Source organism: Artemia franciscana, chromosome 10, assembly GCF_032884065.1.
Source record: "Artemia franciscana chromosome 10, ASM3288406v1, whole genome shotgun sequence".
In the NCBI taxonomy this organism is placed as follows: domain Eukaryota; kingdom Metazoa; phylum Arthropoda; class Branchiopoda; order Anostraca; family Artemiidae; genus Artemia; species Artemia franciscana.
In genome coordinates this window covers 25,252,901-25,276,205 of record NC_088872.1, presented here as the reverse complement: position 1 = coordinate 25,276,205, position 23,305 = coordinate 25,252,901, and the positions used below count along the sequence as shown (strand labels likewise).

The 23,305-nt window shown below is 33.6% G+C and overlaps 1 protein-coding gene across 5 annotated transcripts in view; it reads right to left on the bottom strand.

The window, feature by feature from the left end:
* Positions 1–23,305, bottom strand: part of LOC136031969 (vacuolar protein sorting-associated protein 26-like) — a 123,762-nt gene that overhangs the window by 14,488 nt on the left and 85,969 nt on the right. For 2 of the 5 annotated variants that reach the window (XR_010618620.1, XR_010618621.1), the window contains 4 exons: positions 14,410–14,529; positions 8,056–8,262; positions 5,856–6,062; positions 3,294–3,774 (listed from right to left, as the gene is read on the bottom strand). Coding sequence is in view for 3 of the 5 variants with exons in the window: in XM_065711987.1 (XP_065568059.1) it covers positions 3,755–3,774; positions 5,856–6,062; positions 8,056–8,262 (434 nt within the window). In the remaining 2 variants the exon portion in view is untranslated. Of the gene's footprint in view, positions 1–3,293; positions 3,775–5,855; positions 6,063–8,055; positions 8,263–11,809; positions 11,968–14,409; positions 14,530–23,305 lie in introns of those variants that run through there. The other 3 variants (XM_065711985.1, XM_065711987.1, XM_065711984.1) reach the window with 3 other exon arrangements.

The following is a 23,305-nucleotide window of genomic DNA, read 5'->3' as shown; positions in this document are numbered from 1 at the left end:
AGATTGAAGCAAAGATGATGCATGAGCAACCACGCGGCATGGCTGATGGTTTACACCAAACACAAACAGCCTCATGTTTAGTACTTTCGAGTTCACGCAGCTCCTTCATAGGGATATCTTCACGCACGTAAATAGCTACACCACCGCCGAGTCTTTGGTCACCGAGAACTTGTCTTGTTCTGACATATAGGGCACAACCAGAAGGTTTTCTTGTCACTTCAGTCAGGTTCCAAGTTTCTGTTATGGCTACGATGGCAACATTGTTCTGCCGTAATACTACGTCAATCTCATCTGTTTTATTGCAAACAGGACGGGCATTACAAAGCAGGAATGTGGGAAAACGCTTCTTTGCATTGTACGCGACGGGAGACAGAGTTGGTGGGGACAGCCAAGAGGTTTCTGGGCGTGGGTCTGCGTCATATCTTGCGCGATAGAGCGGAGGTTTCTGATTTGAAACGTTTACTTCTATGTAGAACCTGTCTCTTTATTGTCGGCAATTGGGCGTTCTGGCAGAGACAATTGTCTCTATCACTTTACTTGGGTGGTCCCTTTGTCTAGTTTCAATCCGTGTTCCAGCTCTTTTACCGCACCGCCTTGTTCTTTTCTGTCCGTACAGAGTAACGCATCCTGGCGGAGCCTTCAGCGGTCCAAGTTCGTCTAAACGAATGAAGTTAGATGGCGATAATGGATGAAGTCTCATGTTAATGAGCGTTTTCATGGTCTGCTGCATCAATAGCGCAATAACCATCTATATGACTGTAGATAGTAATAAATGTAGATGGCGTTGATACCTGTCGAAGTGAATGAACTCATAAATCGCCGATTTTTTGTTCGTCACAGGCATGAACAACTATTTTTGGCTATTCTATAGTTCTCATCAGTTGCTCATGCACTTCAAAAGGATCCAAACTTATCGTAAATGCCGGTAGGCTAGTCGCTGAAAGTTTCATGTACAAAGAGGCAGAATAAGATACCATTGTTTTCTATTTATTTTTCCTCGCGTACTTTTGTTACACTTTTTAAAGAACAATATTGAAGAAAATGAAGTTACAAACTTATTATTTGTAAAGTTTTGATTCATAAGCCTGTATTCAATACGAGTCACAAGTAAGAAAACTCAAGTCGTACGTTCCTGTACATGTGGAAGTATTCGATATACCAATTTCTATTTCTTCTTAAAAAGAGAGCCTTTATTAACTTTCAAAGTTAAAATCTTGTAAACATTTTTGGAACACTCGAAAACTCATCCGCAGGCATTTTAAACAAATGAAGAAATTAAAAATACTAAAGACAAAAATATTAAAAATGTATTCGATGACGTTGTAGCATACATAAATATAAAGACCATTCTCTCAACCGCTACAGTTGAGAGACTGTATACCATAAAATAACAAGTGAGATTTACAGCGTGCTCTTACAACGGCAGAATTTGAATTGAGAGTAACAATGCTATAAACGTTAACGTGATGTGGTTAAAATTGCTAAGGTTATAAGAAAAGTTAACGATGTTACTTTGAATTTTCCAGTTGAATGAGTCCCCTCCAAAGCTTCCCAGGGATCAAATCATAGCTGATAGATTATCATTTAATTTCAACACTTGGAAAAATTTTCATTTGCTATAATCATTTTTAAGCACTGTTCTTTTGGATGATTTGTAATTGTATATTTTTCTGTGTCCAATTACGTACGTTTTGTCTTCACATGAGCACTTACTTTTCGCGACTTCCCCAATAAAAGACATTTGCGATTTGCTTTGCCATCTCTGACTTTTTGAAAAGAAAATGAGCTCATTATACAGCCCTAGAAGTTTTAGCCCAAGGCACTGGAAACTGAAAAGTGTAAATTCGAAAACCACCAGTATAAGGAAAATTCAAAACAATCGGAATATCAAATGACTTGTTCAATTGACTTGCCTGCATTGATTTGGATCAAACCTACTATTTTCTGAAAGTAAGGAGATTCTAGTACTTTAAAATTTTCTTCCCCATGAGTTAGTGAGGGCTCCAGTCGAGTTAGTAATGGTGGCAGTGGTCAAACTTTTCTTTTATATTCTACTGATACAAAAAGCAGAAACTATCGGTTCTGTAAATACAAATAGGGGCATATTTATAAAAGAAACGTCTATCACTTAGCTCGAATTTAAAACTGGGGAAATCGAGCATATGAAGAGTAATTTAGCCAGCCAACTTTCAGGGTATACACGAATTTTGGATAGCGATCATTTCCATTCAATATTTTTTATTCCTAAATTCATAACACCAGGCATAATTAAATATCCGATTTGCCACAAGTCTTTTGATGAGGTTTTTAGACTTTAAAGAGTAACTTTTTAAGAATCTACTTTTGAAAGAGTTAACAGAGAACTTTAAAGAGTAACTTCCTCAGAAAGATCGTTCGAGATCGAAGTACAACGTTGGACGTAGCTGTTCTTCGAATACTCTGTAGAGGGAGGTGAATCTAGAGAAAGGAGTACTTGCAGTAGACAGCCATTGACACGGCACCCAGCCTCTCACTAACAGACTCGAGAGTCGTGAGGAACGGTTAAACCTGCCCTATTTTAAACTTTTAGGACTGGTGCCAGTAACGTTTTCGAGGCACCAGCATACATCGGGTATCCTTAGTCGCCAAGGTATGCAAAATACCTTTTGATTCGTGACGCTCTGTTTTCATTCATATATTTAAAGCTAACAAATTTTGGTAATAATAAACCAATTAACCAATGATGAGCCTCCACTTGGCTCAAACTTCTTACAAAGTATGATCAAATTTTTAAATATAGGCTGTTATTTTTTTCTATTGCTTCAAGTATTTACGTCACCTCTGCCATTGAACCAAAACCTTATAAACCTAACTGGCGTGAATACACCTGGGGAGCCCTGTCGATGGTTTTAACCGTAACGAAACGGTTAGGAGTTTTTTCAAGACAGAATAGGGTTGGAAACCTTAGCAACTTGTTGATGTCACCTATTACATTCTACGGTGAATGTAACTTGCCGGTTTCTCTTTTCACCCCACAACTTAATTATTATCTACAGGCCTGTTCAGAGTAGTTCCCTGAGTGAGACGTTTTTCCTATATGTGCAAAGAATAAAAATGGGTTTAAATTCGTTATTCAATACATTTTTAACAACATTCACCAGTTTATATCAATCGACCTTTACCCTAAGAGGTTTAAGAACATGTTTTTAGGGTAACAAAAATAAACCAAATTTTCGTTTTATTTCCCGTACATCTTGAAATTTATTAAAACAAGCAACGATACTTCCTGGGAAAAAGCAGAATCAAAACAAAAATTAAAAAATATATAATCTAAGTTTACTTGAATAAAGGGAAGGCCAAACAATTTCAATGATAACACAAATCATAAGGACTGAAAAAATCTACAAAAAAGTACAGGTCACAGATAATTCACACTAGTAGTAGTGACGGCTTCTATACCTTGAGATATTTCGTTTTTGGTTGAGAGATTTTTTTCAGAAGAACCGAAAAATTTTGCTTTCAATCAAGCAAACCAGCTGGACTCTAAATAGGGACGTTGCTTGGCCATTTTTCTTGATGAAAATTTACCCTTTTCTCTCAGAGCTAAGCTTAAACACTCAAATTCTTTTGTATATCCATCGAGTCCTATCTATTCCTCAATATCTGCAAATGGCCAAGAGGGCGAGGGATTACGGAACTGAATTTCGTCTTTTCTGTTTTGAAAAGAATTTCGGCTATCAATAGTGTTTTGATTAACGACTCTTACTTCTTTTCTTCAATCAAAATTCTTCAATGCTAGAAAAAGCCAAATGGGGAGTAAAGGCTGCTATAGAAACTTAATTTTTTATACATCTGTGTTAGATGTCAATCTGCCACGACAAGCTTGTTAGTTTAAATAATCTGGGGTCTAGTCTAGCTTGCTTTATACAAATCTTTATGTTTCTCTTCTGCAACTATAACACAAGAAACTTAGATACAAATATGGACTTAACTTCACTTACAGAGGGATGGCTTTATTAAAATACAGTATTCATGAAGGAAGGGAATTTTCATTTTTAAAATTGTAAATATTTTAAGAAGCAGAATACTCAGCTCATATGCTAATTAAAATGGTGCTTCTCAAACTGGGCGTTACAACACAAAAGTATGGGCATGCATGAGGGCGTTGGGAAGGGGAAGACTCTTGAGGCACACTGCACATTTTATACAAATCTTTCTGCATATATCCTGCATTAGCAATATCAAATAATTTGCTCGTCCCACTCCAAAAAGCATATTCTTGTATATATGCCTGCCACCGTGTGATACACAACAATTGCTGTATATATTGTTACTAGAGAAAATTTTAGTTTTTAGTCAAAACTTCCGATTTCACATGGTATATGCTACATCACCCCCTCTCCACTGCAAAAGATCATTCTAGAATATTTCTGGAGAGACAGCTGAACCCTTCTTTTAAAAAGATACTTGGTTTCAAAATCTCATCTATAGAGGTTTAAGCAATGAAAAAAGGAAAAGGTTATTCCAACTGAATAATTCTAAAATTTTGAACCTTTTACATTTAAACAGTTTATTCGTTATTTCTTAGTTTTGGCACAGTTACTAAATATCTACCATAGATCAATATTAATAAAACATGCTGTCTTTGCTTGAAACTTTTCATTCTTGACAAATTTCTTTTTTTTTACATTTGCTTTAAAGGCCTGAAGATATAAAACAAAATTCGTTCTGCAAGAGAGCAATAATTAGTTTCTTGTATATTCTTATCTATAAATAGCCTATATATATTAGCTTTAACGAATGATATAATACCCATTTTTCATGATACATTACAAAGGATTGAAAAGTTAGTTATTCTTTTCCAAAATCCAAAAACAGATAAAACTTGGGAGTTTTGATAGTTACATAATCATGTTTTTTTAATGTCTTTAAATTTTCATCGAATCTTCCCAGCGCACCCTATTGTTACTTAATAACAATCAAAAATCCCAAATGTGTTTTTTTTTTTTTAGTTTTCTCGCGATGCTGTAAAATGTCGTATGCTTACAAACTAATGCTATGTAGCATAGCACCTTCAGCCGCAGCAAAACTGTAGATCAGAGTGGGCTTAACGTTTCAATTGGTTTTGGAAGCCTGGTTTCAATTGGTGGTGACCATATTCAAAAAGTCTTTAGTTTGTTTTCATTCCGAAGTAAAAACTAAATTGTAATCCAAATAGTAGCTGCAGATGCTTGAAGATGAAAAGTTAGGCTCTCCCAAATGATATGCTTTGATCATCTAAAAGGCTGTCTTTCAGGCTTTTCGGCTTAACAATAAAAGAGGTATTACGAATTACTAGAGGTAATTTACTTAGAGGTATTAAAAAAGCGGTATAATAAAAAAAGGTATTAGGCATTACTAGAGGTATTTTTTATTTATAAATACAGTAGGTTTTCCTTCTTTTTATTGTCGTGTTTCGGCACAAAGAGCCCTTAGCAGATTTAAACTTGGTCTTTCTTTACCTTTTATGGTACAACATAGTTTTGTCGTTTACCATTACTTAAACAGTCAATTGTGGTTTTGATTTTATATTGGTTTGTTAATGCAACATAATTCTAACACATAGAAGGGTGAGAAAATCCGCAAAACATTGCATTAATGTTAATACTAAACATGTACGAAAATATGATACTTTTTTTCCAAATACAAAACTTTTTTGAAAAAATAAATAAATAAAAGACTCCCGAACGTAAATATCAAATTTTAAAGGTGAAAGAAAAAGCTGAGAAGTTTGAATTTTTCCTCACAACCATTGGAGACAAAAATCAGTTTTTTTTGTCTCTTAAAACTACAGATAAAATAAAAAACCGAGTGAAAAATAAGAATTTGGACTCAACCTGTTGCTTGAAATATCTCTTCTTCGTCGACTAGCACCAGATTCAGGTAGTACCTTACCGAAAACTTCTTTGCTATATCCCTCATGGTCGGTGTAAGATCATAACCAGATAAAAATACACGGATAGGTATTGATTCTCCACGAACAGGGGCTCTATCCATTATAGCATACTTTGCAATAGTCTCGTTTTCAGTGAAGACATTTGGTCCTGAAAAAAAATATAACAATAATTTATAAAACGGATGAGACCTATGACAGACCTATGGTGACTCCAGGCTTGTATTTAGGTCCAAAAATTAACATTTCGAAAAGGGCCATTGGACTATTTTTGGTAGAATTGCCGTTTCTTTGCCCTTGACAAAATATGCCTACTAAGAGGTCTCTGAAAAATGAGATTTCTGCAAATTCATTATTTATTGTCGTTTTCATTCAGAAGTAAAAACTAAATTGTAATCCCAATAGTAGCTGAAGATGCTTGAAGATGAAAAGTTAGGCTCTCCAAAATTTAAAATTTTAAGAAGCAGAATACTCAGCTCACTTACTAATTAAAATGATACTTCTCAAACTGGGCGTTACAACACAAAAGTATGGGCATGAATGAGGGCGTTGGGAAGGGGGTGACTCTTGAGACACACTGCAAATTTTACACAAATCTTTCTGCATATATCCTACATTAGCAATATCAAATAATTTGCTCGTCCCACTCCTAAAAGCATATTCTTGTTTATATGCCTTCACTGTGTGATGCAAAACAATTGCCGTATGTATTGTTACAAGAGAAAATTTTATTTTTTAGTCAAAACTTCCAATTTCACATGGTATATACTACACTCCCCCCCTCTTCACTGCAAAATATCATTCCAGAATACTTCTGGAGAGACAGCTGAACCCTTCTTTCAAAAAGATACTTCTTTTAAAAAGATACTTGGTTTCAAAATCTCATCTATACAGGTTTAAGCAATGAAAAAAGGAAAAGGTTATTCCAACTGAATAATTCTAAAATTTTGAACCTATTATGTTTAAACAGTTTATTCGTTATTTCTTAGTTTTGGCACGGTAACTAAACATCTACCATAGATCAATATTGATAAAACATGCTGTCTTTGCTTCAAACTTTTCATTCTTGACAAATTTCTTTTTTTTTACATTTGCTTTAAAGGCCTGAAGATATAAAACAAAATTCGTTCTGCAAGGGAGCAATAATTAGTTTCTTGTATATTCTTATCTATAAATAGCCTACATATATTAGCTTTAACGAATGATATAATACCCATTTTTCATGATACATTACAAAGGATTGGAAATTTAGTTATTCTTTTCCAAAATCCAAAAACAGATAAAACTTGGGAGTTTTGATCATCTAAAAGGCTGTCTTTCAGGCTTTTCGGCTTAACAATAAAAGAGGTATTACGAATTACAAGAGGTAATTTACTTAGAGGTATTAAAAAAGAGGTATAATAAAAAAGGGTATTAGGTAATACTAGAGGTAATGTTACTTAGAGGTATTTTTATTTATAAATACAGTAGGTTTTCCTTCTTTTTATTATCGTGTTTCGGCACAAAGAGCCCTTAGCGGATTTTAAACGGACGTGTTTTCAAACTATTCATTTAGATGCAAATTGTAAAAAAAAAATATTATCTAGAAATCGAGAGCCTGTATCTTTTTTTTGGAATAACACATTTCTTAATGAGCATGCAAAATTGACAGAATCAAGTTTCTTGTGATGAAGCCTCGAAAAATTAATTAGGCTCAAAGTTTTTGCGCTTGAAAAGTTTAGTGTCATTAAAATCATCCATTAAAAGAGGATTTGAACTTGGTCTTCCTTTACCTTTTATGGTACAACATAGTTTCGTCATTTACCATTACTCAAACAGTCAATTGTGGCTTTGATTTTATATTGGTTTGTTAATGCAACATAGTTTTAACACATGAAGGGTGAGAAAATTCGCAAAACATTGCATTAATGTTAATACTAAGCATATACGAAAATATAATACTTTTTTTCCAAATACAAAACTTTTTGAAAATATAAATAAATAAAAGACTCCCGAATGTAAATCTCAAATTTTAAAGGCGAAAGAAAAAGCTGAGAAGTTTGACTTTTACCTCACAACCATTGGAGACAAAAATCAGATTTCTTTGTCTCTTAAAACTACAGATAAAATAAAAACCGAGTGAAAAATTAGAATTTGGACTCAACCTGTTGCTTGAAATATCTCTTCTGCGTCGACTAGCACCAGATTCAGGTAGTATCTTACCGAAAACTTCTTTGCTATATCCCTTATGGTCGGTGTAAGATCATAACCAGATAAAAATACACAGATAGGTATTGATTCTCCACGAACAGGGGCTCCATCCATTATAGCATACTTTGCAATAGTCTCGTTTACAGTGAAGACATTTGGTCCTGAAAAAAATTCCAATAATTTATAAAACGGATGAGACCTATGACAGACCTATGGTGACTCCAGGCTTGTATTTAGGTCCAAAAATTAACATTTCGAACAGGGGCTTTGGACTATTTTTGGTAGAATTGCCGTTTCTTTGCCCTTGACAAAATATGCCTACTAAGAGGTCTCTGAAAAATGAGATTTCTGCAAATTCTCCAACGATATTTTCGGCATAATATACTTATTTTTCCAAGTTGTAGTCATTCTTCAATCCACACTCTATGAGATAATATCCTATGTATACACCTCATCGAAGCTAGAGTTGTAGTTTTACTTCTATTCTAGGAATTCCAATATACTTCGGGAATTTGCAAATCGGCCAAAAAATATTGCTGCAAAACTGACTAAAGATTTTTTCTTATTTCACTGACGCATTGAGAATAGCAAGCGTTCTTAACTTTGCACATGAGAATAAAATGAATGAAGAACAATCTGCCTTAAATTACAGTTTACAAAACACTGAATGTAAAGCAGCAATAATTCTTTTATTATTAAATTAACTAGCCTTTACCAGCACAATAGCGGTGCCAAGTAAAGAGCGATAAAAATTAAATACTTTTTTTTTCGTTAGGATACTTCGTATGGAAGAAACTATCGTAAGAACTTCAAAGGAAACTCATTTGATTTAAAATTAGAAGTTCTATTACCCCTTTTAAGAGTCAAACGTAACTGGAGTGCAACCAGCGCTCTCTCCTGGTCCCTTTTTACTACTCTCCCTAAAAAGACATCTGATCAAAATTTTAAGATATCTATTTTATTAAAAATAGTCGAAAGGTTCCATAGTCCATATGGGAAGGGCTTTAAGTGATACAAGTGGCCAAATTTTTGAACTGTATATAAGAACCGCTAATGATGTTGCATTGGAGCTCTCAGGGCATGTCGTCGGGATGCTGAACTAAATCAAAAGACACCATGTGCATCTAAGGTTATAGTCCATTGAATCTAAGCAGTTACCAAACAGTCCAAAGCCCTACCCTCGTCCAAACTAATTTCAATTCCATCACTTCATGTTGAAGGGGTGATGATGCATTCTGGCCAGGAAAAGGCGGATTCTCTTGCATATACTTTTAAAAAGGTCCCTCAACTTGATGACACAGTAGTCACCCCTCCCCTTTTCCACAAGAAACAGACGCCAAAATCAGAGGTATAAACATAACCAGTAGCAAGGATTTTACAACGCCCTGTCAGCTGTATGTCACTAAAGCTTTGGGGCCCGATACGATATACAATATCATTCTCAAAAGGTGTATCCCTGAAATCGCTGGTCTTCCCGCCTGTTTCGAAATCGCTTTCCAGCAGGAATTTTTCCGAAGGCCAACAAAGTTGCCCATGTAGTCTCTGGCCCCAAGGAAGATGATGACCCTACTAATGCAGGATCTTATCGGTAAATCAACCTCCTTTCCTGCATAGGAAAATATTATGAGAGTACCATCAACAAGACCCTTTATCAGTACCTTGAGTAACACCACTTATTGGCTGACACAAAATACGGTTTTCGTAAAAAATGGTCTACATTAGACTGTCTAATTGCGCAGTACCAAGAGTGGGTCGAGCTCTTGCCTCAGGGACATGACATTCACCTTGTCTCTTTTGACATCACAAAATCCTTTGATCGTAATAACGTAATATCGTAAACGTAATACTCGCTACCTGCGGGGCTCATGAACTAATACGCTTCGCTCTATTTGTAATATTAACTGTAAGCAAGCCTACTTTGCGCGATTTTAGTTCGACCCACGGAGGAGGAGGGTCAAACAGAAATGGATGCGCTCGTAGAATTAGCATTTCTAAGTACTATAGTATATAGTACTATACTAAGTACTATAATATATGCATATATATATATATATATATATATATATATATATATATATATATATATATATATATATATATATATACATATATATATATATATATATATATATATATATCTTGTTCTTTTTCAAAATCTTTAGTTTAAAAGATGAATTTTTTTCCAAAAAAGGTATTTACCACCCCTCCCCGGTATTTCGGTGTCGGTATTTACCGACACTATATTTAATTGGCTATTACTTTAAAATAATGAAGATAAAAACATTTTGTTTGTCAAGTAAAATAACTATTGGAATTAGCCTCATGTAAAATTCTGTTTAAAATTTATCTTAGAAGTGCAGTACTCAAGCTATGTTCTATTCATCATTTATCTAATCATTCTGTTTTCTTATCGTTTCTACTTGTTCTATGTTAGTAACTGTTATATTTTTTGAACAATTTTTCTAATTGCTCTATTTTGTTAAATCTTGGACTAACTGTTCCTTTTGTTCAATTTTTATTTGAACAATGGCAATTGAACCCATTTCTGATTGTTCTATTCTAAGCTCTTTAATCATTCTTCTTTCCAGAATTGAGATCAGACACTTTAATACCCTAATTTTGCTAATTATGCTAATTAAGTCAATTCTTTTTATTATTACACTGAGAGAAATACCAAGTTTTGGAAAACACAAAATGGCGAAAATAGTTTTTTTTTTCGTCGATACTATCATCAGCTCCAGCTTTTGTAAGTTACCCATAATTGTTTTTATATATGTTTTATTTTGTAATAATGTTTATGTTATGTTTTTCATAATTACCCATTTTGTAAGTTACCATACCCCTTTGATGCAAGCCATAGGCATATTTTCGCTGAATAAAGAAAAAGAATATATTTATTATGAAGCATGTCAGTTGCAGTTATGAAATATGGAGCTTCACTCCTTCGTTTTTACGGCGTCACATATGATTTCGCATTATTTTCACGCTAATAGCCTATTAACTGTGTTGACAAGTTCGACAACGCCCCCCTCCCCTACAAATAAAATCCCTGTGTATGAATAACAAAATATAGCAAGTGAACAATTATATATGATATTTTACAATTAAAAAATAATGTGAAAATATGAACATATTATTCCAAGATTAAATTCAAAACGCATGAAATTCCATAAGTCCCAAGTTTTAGCAATAGTACCCATGTTTTAGTCTCAAGAAATCTTCTTTCGAATAAAGGAAGGGTAGCGAGTAGGTCCTCCCCTATTCACCCAGATACATTCCCTTCAGAAATATTCATTCACCTCCGAAGGAGGTTTTGACTTTTCTGAATCTGTAAATAGTTTTCAAAAAGCTACAATGCTTAGATAATTCAGCGAGGCAACGAAGATAGAATGTTTCGAAAGTAGATGGAAGAAGACTCGGCGGATGAGGCGTATATTCTTCCTATGTTTAAATATACTGTCCAATGAATCGTATATTTGAACTGACAATCTTATTTTTAAATATTTTTAATTAACTACTGGTTAGTTGTTTAATTAGTTAACAAATAATTGATCAGTGGTTAAACAACATTAATTTTTTTAAAGCTTAAAAAATGTTCTGAAAAAAGAACACAAGCAACAATAACTACTTTAAAGATCAATTTTTATCCTCTGAATCAACGTAAACATGTTGACTATGACATTTACTACACTATATCTATATCCTTACCTCATTTCAGGGCTGAAGTCCAAGCCACAAGCGTAGCCAGCTTCCGTATACCTGTGAAGGGCTTTTTTCTATACATACGAAACTTTCTGAAGCCGAAAAGATTGTTTATATCAGATTTTGTCAGATCTTATTATCGAGAGATTGACAAGCGATCCATTTTTGATTTGGCGAAACAGCTATCGCTGGCATACTGTGCACTGTCGGGTCTACGATATATTTTATATCAACTGGAATGTCCCCGAAAAAATGATTTAAAACCTGATCCGAAATGAAAAGGAAACGTGTGGCGACAATATCTCTTTGGCGAATATTGTGAAATATTTTATGAAATTACGCTAAAAAGCAAATATAATTTTTACATGAGATCAGCAGTAGTAGTAGTAGCAAAACAATTTTATTAAAAATAATCATTTTGATATAATAGCACAACAAAAGTGGAGCTTGCGAGGATGTGCTAAAAAGAAAAAAAGAAAAAGAGTATGGAGCATGAGATCATTTACCGAAACTAACATAAAAATAAACAACGAAACACTACAATATAAAACCCCAAAACAACACATTAAAAAAATAAAGTAAAATAACCCACTGAAAATATAGTTAATCTGTTTCAAAAGCATACCTACCGAGCAACTCCACACGTAAATCAGATTTAAACTGGTTAAAATTACCATTATCCTTAATATCCTTACAATGTTTGTTTCAAAGCTTAGAAGCCCTATAAATAAGAGAAAAGGAAGAACTACAAGAAGCAAGACGAGGAACTTCAATATTTCCGTGCATCCGAGTATCGTACTGGTGAACGCCTGACCTCTCATATAATATACCTGCGAAACAACCTGGAAGGCCCTCATTATGATGCTTATATATAAGAATCAAAGTATAAAAATCACATAATCCAGCTGCAGGCATTATATTTATTTCACTGTAGACCGACCTCATGGACTCCCGGTTCCCCACATCGTAGCATAAATGGGAGACAGTAACAACGGCCATCGAAGGGGTAAAATTAACCTTGACTGGGCTGCCCACTTAATTGGACAATCTATCTTGGCTTTTTTCTACAATTGGCCATGACTTTGACTTTTCCCACAACTATTCTTTCTTTTTTTTTAATTCAAAAATCAACGGATCTCGGTCGAGCCCTTCGGCCTCGACCGAGAGCAAATTCGTTTAGGACAGCCAGTTGATGGAACGACTCAAGATCCGGCTTTGTCCCGTTTAGAATTGTTCAGTTATAAACCGCCTTTATAAAAATCAAAGGCCGCACCGAAATTGACATCTATTGTAGAAGACGGTGAAGTGCAATCAGACGCTCTGGAGATTGAAGAGCCACCTAGGAGTTTTGACTGGGTACCTCTGCCTCGATTACCAGAAGCGGCATATGCAATTGACACAGAATCAGTTGTTGAAATTGGAGAGAATCTAGTCACCTTATCTCCCTCAGATAAGTTCGAAATGGCATGGACAGATCGATTTTCGAAGGCTGAATTTTTCTTCGTACCATATTTGTATTTGAAGTAACTATAAAATGCCGTGTTCACCCTTCCGTTATTTATACTTTTCTGTTACTTCACCCGGCATGCAAATTTTTAGAAGATAGTCTATCCTTTTCAAAATTATGAGATTATTGCCTTTAAGTTTGAGATCTCTGTTTCATTCAAGTTCAAAGTTTCTTTCCTCACCCGTGTTTTGTACAATCATCTCCATCATTTTTTTTTTAACCCATGTCCCACAAGATCTTATATCACTTTTAAAGTCTAAAATCCAATGTTTTCATTATTAGTATTCATATATTTGTATATTAATATTCGTAGACCCCCCTGGAATAACTGTCTTAACGCAATTCCTTTCAAATTTTTGGCGCATTGCACCTATTTTAGACAAGTACATTAAGCGGAAGGCTTACCACACCCCCTTAAATTCTTTTACATTTTTTTACATTTAAACCTAAGAAATGTTACCCTAACGGCCTTGCATATTTAAATAGCCGTATTCAGCAACATTCCTCGTATCATATACAGATTATTTTTTATTAATTTATAAAAGCACGGAATACAATTAAAAAGAGTGAAAAGAGTTTGTAACACTTTGATGACTTTGATTAACTAAGCACTGGATCGTAAGAGCGGAACATTCAGTCACTTTCACAATCATTAGGACTGTCGTGAACAGGATTTGCTTGAAAATTTAGTTCCTCTTCTGTAGACTTAAATTCTGATTCAGGTGACCGTGTCTATTCCGAAAATTACATAAGCACAAAGGGTTGTATTATTTGAACACTTCTCTTGAAATATGCATTGAATAAAGATGCATTCAATAAAAGTTAGGATTTTCCATAACTCCGGGATAATGTGTAATCCACGGTCTATGGGATATTTATCTGATGAAGAATTGGTGCTTCTAAGAGGATAAATATTAGAATGATTTTTAAGGAAATGTCATGGGCTATTGCGCTTCCATACTAAACATGACTGCAAGTCCGTAATTTTGCGTGAAACAAATCAGACATTTCTCCATATACCTTAAATACAATTAAAGGGAAATTAAGTTGTAGGTAAGCCAAATTAAGAGCTTTAAATTATACCGAAAAACCGACTTACCTAGATGACAGTGTTTTGTTATACCCAAGCTTTATTCTCAACGACATCTATATATTTGTGTATTTTTGGGTCAATAGATATTTAGGCTTCATAGGCTTATCGCGCTGGCTTACGTTAGGCCTGAAAGAATTTTCATCTAGTTCCGATTGGTTATTATTGGTCTGTAACGTAAGGTGCTTAACTTAAGTATTAATGCGAAACAACAATGTAATAAAATGTAGGCATAAGTTCATCTTTGGTCTATTAAAGCCAAAGACATTGTATTAACTAGACTACAAATTTCAATAAAATAATGATGAAAAAATTGCGTTAAATTTGATTTTTCCAGTGCTTGACAACTTTGACAGCCGACAAGGCCCCTTGAGTAGTAGTAGTAGTAGCTGTAGTAGACAGGTTTAATAGCAAAAACTTTACAGCTATCGCTGATTTGTGTTTCTTTACAACATATTCATAATCAAACTACACTTGTAAATATAAATCAAACTATAAACATTTACTCTTATTGTACATATCGACGAAAACCGCAACGGAAGAATTACCATATTGGTTTATTCTTGCTTTAACGGGAACTAACTCATCTTGCGTTCTTGTTCTGGATGATAGAGGTTGATCAGGTAGAATGTCACGGTACTGAGATTTAGAAAGCAAGGACTTTCAAAAACTCCTTATCAGAGTTTCGTACCGGTTTTGGAGTGACGGTATTCCTAGCAGTCATTAAAGAAAGTAACTCCAAGGATCTTGATACTGTTTGATAGAGGGGATGAAACATTTGGCTCCATAACATCGCTTTTTAGCGGGTTGAAGCGTAATATCTTCGACTTGTTCCTATTAATCTCAAGATTTAGCTCCGCGCACTCTTTTATGAAAACACTGAAAAAATTTGAACTGAATTTTGGCGTCATAACTCAGTTTTGTACTAAATATTTCAGGATAAATGACAGGTCGTTCACGAACTTGTAGCGGTCGTCATAATCAGCTATGAGGAAGTTAATTACAGACAAGAATACAATAGCTACAGGCTCTGTGCCTTGAGGGGCTCAGCAGGTGGATGAAGACCATTCAGAATTGCTATCACCTTCATAGAGAGCAAACACACACTGAATCCTCTGACTGAGAAAGTCCAACACGAGCGTAAGAGTCTTTTTCTTAGCCCCTATTAGCTTCAGATTAAGGGTAGCTACCGTGTGAGTGATTAAATCAAATGCCTTTCGGAAGTCTAGGGCACCAAAGTTGACAAAACTGTGACTTTTGTCGACCCACTTGAGGAGACTATCGTACATCCGCACTAGGTACACTGAGGTATTACAGTCTTTCAGTCCGCCGTATTGTCTCTGATCGATAGATTCCTTTATTTGATCAAGACCCTCATGATAAAGGTCTCGGCCACTTTTGCCAGGCTTGCTGTTTGCGAAATAGGTCTAAGTTCGTCACAGCTCTTAGGGTTGGTACCCTTCGGAATTACTCTAACGTAAGCTTTCTTCCAAACAGCTGGAAAGATACCTATACGAAAGAAAAGGTTTGTCACCTGCTATAATTAGAGCTTTGTCTTTCAAAGTGCATGCCTCTTGGTATAATAGGACAAGGCGCAGTCCGCCTAGAAAGAAAATACGTATAGAGATAGCTAAATATTGTATTTTCTGGTATCTAAGGTATTCTAAGATCCTTAACTTTGTATTTTGAATGCCATTTACGTGTATTCTTCTTCTTGATGATACTTCTAGGGCTTAAAAAAATGGCAGCTGTTTTTCAGAGGTCTGCTAAAGGTGGAAAGTTCCAATTGGTTTTTATGGATTAACAACTCTCCATAAATCTTGAACACATAAATCGTATTGGGACATCTGTAAAACTGCTTTGTCTAAGATAGCATGGACCTTTACGAGTTTTCTGAAATTTTGGACCTCAAATCTTGTAAATATATTTCTGGTACTGGCTCTCTTCATTGTGTTGTTACACCCCAACTTTCAGCAGCTGTTAGCTTCTCAGGCCAGTTGTGATTGTTAGTTCTTATGTCATAAGCCCCTGGACAGTATGTCAAACAAACAATCCACTGGACCAGCCAAAACAATTATTCAGATTTAACATGTGTCTCTAGTTCTTTTCAGCTGACGTATTTTCATCGTTCCCCTTTTTTGTGGGAATTCGGCCACAGCTTGTGTCTTAGAAGTCTTGTATCAGTCTCGCATTTAGACATTGTACATTTCTTGAAATAAGTCCGTCGGGTTATATGGCCCTATTTTCTAGTAAATTGTGATACCAACTACTTAGAAAATTCAAGGTGAATTTTTCTTAGACGAATCTGCCTCTTAAACTGCTGATGTGCACAAGATTGAATAGGAAACTGAATATGAACGAGATTCAAGTGTTTTGTTTTGTTATTGTTTAGGAATAAGCCCCGTATTTAATATTAGTGAAGTATTCCAAAATAGTTGTTTCTCCCTCTTAGAGAGATTTGGAAATAGAAGATTTTCTAATCAAATTTGTTTCGTTGCATCTTGGACGAATAATAAAGAAACTAATCATACAAAAGAGATCCTTTCAAAAAATATTGTGCCACCAATCGCTATCTGAAAACCCAAAATCCATTGATTGATTTTTCTGCAAAAATGAATTTCGCGTACTAACGACTTTTGAACTCATCATAGACAAATTGCAACCTTTAGGGGGACTGGAAAAATTCACATACATGAAGAACTTGATCATTTAAATTATTAGTAAGACCCAAATTCTTTTGGGTAGGAGTTCTCGGGTTCAACCAAAGAGGATTTTCTTAGTTCCGATTTGCATACGTATGGTTAGAGATATGTTCTTTTCTTCGAGTCTTAAAAACCACAAATCCCTATAATTGCAATAGAAAAAAAATCTGAAACATGAATTATTCATGTACGATGATGTAATATCAACACCTGCATTAGTTGACAAACTTTTATAAATGAAATAAAAAAACAAGTTTTTTTTAACTGAAGGTAGGGAGCGACATTAAAACTTAAAACGAACAGAAATCATTCTGTATATGAAAGGGACTCTCTCGTCCTCAATGCCCCGGTCTTTACGCTAAAGTTTGACTCTGCCCTTTTTTGCGTCTATGTTTAACAATGCATAACTTGTTTTTAATGTTTTTGCAACTGCAAATTAGCCAAGAGCTACGAAAGTTGTTTAATAAACCGTTCTCTCCTCCCCCTCTTTCTCTTAAATCTACTTTTTAAAACAATAAAAACTTTAGCGCAAAGAGCGGGGCATTGAGGAGGGGACAGTCCTTTTCATATACGGAATAATTTCTGTTCATTCCAAGTTTTAATGTTGCTCCTTATTTTCAGTTAAAAAAAAAACTTTTTTATTAATCTAATAGTCTATCAGAATGAATCCACCTTGCTTGGTCGACAGGTTGAATCTTAATTCCCCTGGACTATTTAGTTTTCAACTTGCCTCAGTTGCTAATAGCACGTCAGGTTGGTAACACTAGACCTTTATTTTCAAAAGGTCAATTTGGGCTAAATGTTCGGAATAATTTGCCTGAATCTTTAAAAAAAAGTCAATGCGTGTGTTTGATTTCTGTAGAGATGCTTAAAACAACAACGTCTCCGATTTTATGATTTTTGGAATGTATTTAAACTAAAATTAATTTACATACAAGTTTTCCATGCAAAATGAAAGAATAGCTTCCTTTTTGTTGTCGGGTGGAACCAAGGGTTTGGGGTGTGCTGGTAAACGGAATGATATGTTGGTAGGAAGGGTTGTTGCGACCGGGTAAATATACTATTTTTCTCTTTCTTTCTTACCTAATTTTTCCTCTTAATTAGTGATATTATAATGTAATGTTTAATTGGTTGATATACTCCGAACAAGAAAAAGCTCGAGGAGAATTAAGTGTTCTATTTTGTTGTTGTTTTTGAATAAACTCCGTATTTAATCTAATCTAAGTATTATATGCTAGTATTTTAAAGCATTCCAAGATCGTTCGTTTTATCGCTCTTAGAAAGATTCGGATATTGAAGTTTTTCTTATCAAAATTTTGTTTCGTTACATCTTGGAAGAAAATTAAACAAACTAACAGAACAAAAAGATCCCTTTAAAGATAATTGTGTCACCAATCGCTATCTGAAAACCGAAACACATCGATGGATTTTTCTGACAATTAATATTCCGTAATAACGACTTCTAGTTTCACCATAGACAAGTTTCAACCTCTAGGGTAACCGGAAAAATTCACAAACATGAAGAACTTGATACTTTAAAATTATTTTAATGTCACCAAGTGACATAAAGCGATCGTAAATTCTGTCGGTCTGTCTGTCTGTCCAGGTTTTGCTAGTTTAAGCACTTCTAGGTAAGCTAGGAAGATGAGATTTGGCAGGCGTATCAGGAACCAGACCAGGTTAAATTAGAAATTGTCGTGGGGGGACGGTTAAATCGAAAAAATTATAGAAAAAATGAGGTATTTTTAACTCGCGAACGGGTGATAGGATCTGAATGAAATTTGATGTTTGGAAGAATATCGTGTCTCAGAGCTCTTATTTTAAATCCCGACTGGATCCAGTGACATTGCAGGGAGCAGACCAAATCCGGTGACATTGGGAGAGTTAAGGGGGGGGAACCTAACATCTTGGAAAACGCTTAGAGTGCAGGGATCGGGACGAAACTTGGTGGGGAAAATAAGCACAAGTCCTAGATACATGATTGGCAATCTGAACAGATCCACTCTCTTTGGGGTAGATGGGGGGGGGGGGGTTAATTCTGAAAAACTAGAAAAAAATGAGGTATTTTTAATTAACGAAGGAGTGATCGGATCTTAATGAAATTTCATGTTTAGAAGGACCTCGTAACTCGGATCTCTTATTTTAAATCCCGACCGGATCCAGTGTCACCGGGGGTGGGGGGTGGTGGTGGTGGTGGTTAACTGGAAATCTTGGAAAACGCTTAAAGCGGAGAGATCAGGATGAAACTTGGTGGGAAGAATAAGCATAAGTCCAAGACACGTGACTGACATAACCGGATCCGCTCTCTTTAGTGAAGTTGGGGGGGGGGAGTAATTCAGAAAAATTAGAAAAAATGAGGTATTTTTGACTTACGACGGAGTGATCGGATCCTAATGAAATTTCATATTTAGAAGGACCTCGTAACTCAGATCTCTTATTTTAAATCCTGACCGGATCCAGTGTCATTTGGGGGGGGGGGAGTTGGGGGGAACCGGAAATCTTGGAAAAGGGTTAAAGCGGAGAGATTAGGATACAACGTGGTGGGAAGAATAAGCACAAGTCTAAGATACGTGACTGATATAACCGGACCCTTCCAATCGAATGAGTTATTTTTAAAGTTTGTACGACAAAGCCTAACTAAAAAACTAAAAAACAAAACTAAAAAAGAAAAAAAGAAAAATAAAAAGGAAAAAAAGGTAAAAAACTAAAAAGAAAAAAAACAAAAATAAAGAAACTAAAAAAGCTAAAAAACTAAAAAAAGAGAAAAACTTAAAAAAAGAAAAAACTAAAAAAACTGAAAAAAAGAAAAACTAAAAAAAAGAAGAGAAAAAAAATAAAAAAGAAAAAAACTAAAAAAGAGAAAAAACTAAAAAAATAAATAAGAAAAAGAAAACTAAAAAAACTAAAATAAAAAAAGGTAAAAAACTAAAAAAAAAACTTAAAAAAGAAAAAAAAAATAAGAAAATAAAAGAGAAAAACTAAAAAAATTAATATAAAAAAAACTAAAAAAGAAAAAAACTAAAAAATAGAAAAACTAGAAAATAAAAAATAACTAAAAAAAGAAAAAACCTAAAAAGAAAAAAACTAAAAAAAAGAAAAACCTGAAAAAAAAATAAATAAAAAAGGGTAAAAAACTAAAAAGAAAAAAAAGCTAAAAAAAAACTAAAAAAGCTACAAAACTAAAAAAGAAAAAAAAGAAAAAGAAAAAGGAAAAAAAGAAAAAACTAGAAAGAAAAAAAAACAAAAAAAAAAAAAAAAAAAAAAAAGCTAAAAGAAACTAAAAAAGAAAAAAAAGCTAAAAAAAACTAAAAAAGGTACAAAACTAAAAAGGAAAAAAGAAAAAGACAATGAAAAAAGGTAAAAAACTAAAAAAAAAGAAAAAGAAAGAAACTAAAAAAGCTAAAAAACTAAAAAAAGAAAAAAAACAAAAAAAAAGAAAAAACTAAAAAAAGAAAAACTGAAAAAAAGAAAAACTAAAAAAAAGAAAAAAAAAAGAAAAACTAAAAAAGAAAAAAACTAAAAAAGAGAAAAACTAAAAAAGAGAAAAAAACTAAAAAAAAGTAAAGAACCTAAAAAGAAAAAACTGAAAAAAAGAAAAATATGAATACATATATATTCAGTATGACATCATTGCAATATAAGGAAGCTTTCATTTTAATACATGACGTCATACTCAATAAATATACATGCGGCAAAACCAAAATAACTCATTTAGTGATTGTATATATAGCAAAAAATATAAATATTAATCGTGAGCTCTTTGAAGCCTTATCTCCAAGATTAAGAATTTGAGATGATGATAGACTGGAAGATGTTAGGCAGGTCGTAGAAAGTGGTGCTGACATAAATTCAGAAAAAATTTTCCCGGTGCATATTGCTGTTCAAAATGGCTGGTTGAAAATTTTACAATATTTCGTCGAAAACCCTTCTGTTGAGCTGGAACTACGAAATGAAGATGGTAAAACAGTCATCGACCTCGTGAAAAGGACACATAAAGACAAAAAAACAAGAAGATAGACATGAATATGCAGAAATTTTTCGTAGAGCAGAACCTTGTGGTTTTAGAGAAATGGAAAATGCCCATATCAGAATGAAAATGGCAAAAAAATATGAAAGTTTAGTTTTTTGCCTACTTGAGATGGCAGGACGAACAAAATTGGCAAAATCCAATTTCAAAATTGGTCGCGAAGTGAAAACAAGAGAAACAATAAATCAAAAATTTGACGACGTGGTATTCTGCTACGAAAAATGTAACAAAAAAAATTGTTTCTGTCCAAGTAAAACACTGCAAGATTACTAGAACCATCAAAAGTTGCAATTTCATGAGAAAAAATGATGATTTTGGGTTAGAAAAATATTTTATATCGTACTTAGACCTCCAAAATGACATATTCAGAATTTCAGGAGAAAAGAATGCTGCAGAGATAACTCATGAAAATTTTCTGGACAGGGAAATTGAGTTTCCTGTAATTTTCACCTCCGCTGAAATCGATTCGGAAGATCTCACTAAAAACAATTGCAAATTCAAATTTGATGAACCCCCGGGTATTACAAATTTGTTTATGAAATTGAAAGAAAATGAACCGCAAAGATTTTTTCAATTAGAAAAGGTTAATCCCAATTTACAAGAAAAACTTTTAGAAGCATTTTCTGGGCTTCAACTCACACCAGAAGAAAAAAAAAGATCAAATAATTTTTTTTTTACAAAAATTCGTAATGATAACGAAACAACCAAATGCTGATTTATTACAACAGCAACTTAGTAATAAAATTTCAAAAAAGATTTAAAAAAGTTTTTTGTATTACAGCCGGTCTTCCTTCTGGGTGGCTTGATGAGGAAAAGGCTATTCAGGTTTTTCAATCCCATCAAAAAAGCAGCCTGCAGAATCTGCCGTCGTAGAGTAAAAAACCCTAAAAAATTACGCAAATATCTGGTTTTTGTTTATTTTGACATACATTAATGATATTAATTCAAATGAATGTATTATCGGCAGAGGTAAAATACTGTTGCAAAAACATGCAAATCAAATTTGGATAGAATAACAATTCTTTATTACCAGAGGTGAGGGAAACCATTGGAAGAAGACTTTCACATATAATATGCTTCTATTTTTGGTCGTTGAAGCTATAAAATATTTGGTCGTTGAAGCTATATATTCCACCAGCTCTCAAGCAGTGATCTTAATAGACTATTATTTTGATGTGTCAGAATTAAATTTGTTTGTGATCACTATTTTCATTATGTTTTGTATCAAGAATAGAATACAGACCTCGCCTCGCTACCTGCGGGGCTCATGAACTAATACGCTTCGCTCTATCTATCTATCTATACATATACAGTAGCTCAGTTGGTAAAGCGTTATGTTCCAGGTTCTAGGTCCGAGAGGTTCCAAGTTCGAACCTTGGCTTTAGCATTATTACAAAAGAAGAAAAAAAATAAAAAGGAAAAACTACAAAAAAAAACTAAAAAGAAAATACTAAAAAAACTAAAAAACTAAAAAAGCAAAAAAAAACTAAAAAAAATGGTAAAAAACTAAAAACTAAAAAAAGGTAAAAATAACAAAAAAAAAACTAAAAAGAAAAAAAACTAAAAACTAATAAAAAACTAAAAAAACTAAAAACTGAAAAAAAACTAAAAAAAGGAAGAAAACTGACAAATAAAGGAGAAAAAGAAAACTAATATAAATAAAAATAAAAAACTAAAAAAGGTAAATGTATTCAAGCCGAAGTAGCTGAGTTGGTAAAGCGTTATGTTCCAGGTTCTAGGTCCGAGAGGTTCCAGGTTCGAACCTTGGCTTTAGCATTAATATAAAAGAAGAAAAAAAACTAAAAAAGAAAAAAAAAACTAATATAAACTAAAAAACAGGTAAAAACCACTAAAAAAAAACTAAAAAAGCTAAAAAACTAAAAAAAAGGTAAAAAACTAAAAACTAAAGAAGAAAAAAAACTAAAAAAAAAACAAAAAAATGGTAAAAACAGCAAAAAACTAAAAAGAAAAAAAACAACTAAAAACTAATAAAAAAACTAAAAACTGAAAAAGAAAAAAAAACTAAAAAAAGGAAAAAAACTGAAAAATAAATGAGAAAAGGAAAACTAAAAAAAAACAAAAATAAAAAAAACTAAAAAAGGTAAAAACTACAAAAAAAGTAAAAAGAAAAAAGAAAAAAAATTAAAAAGCTAAAAAATATGTAAAAACCAAAAAA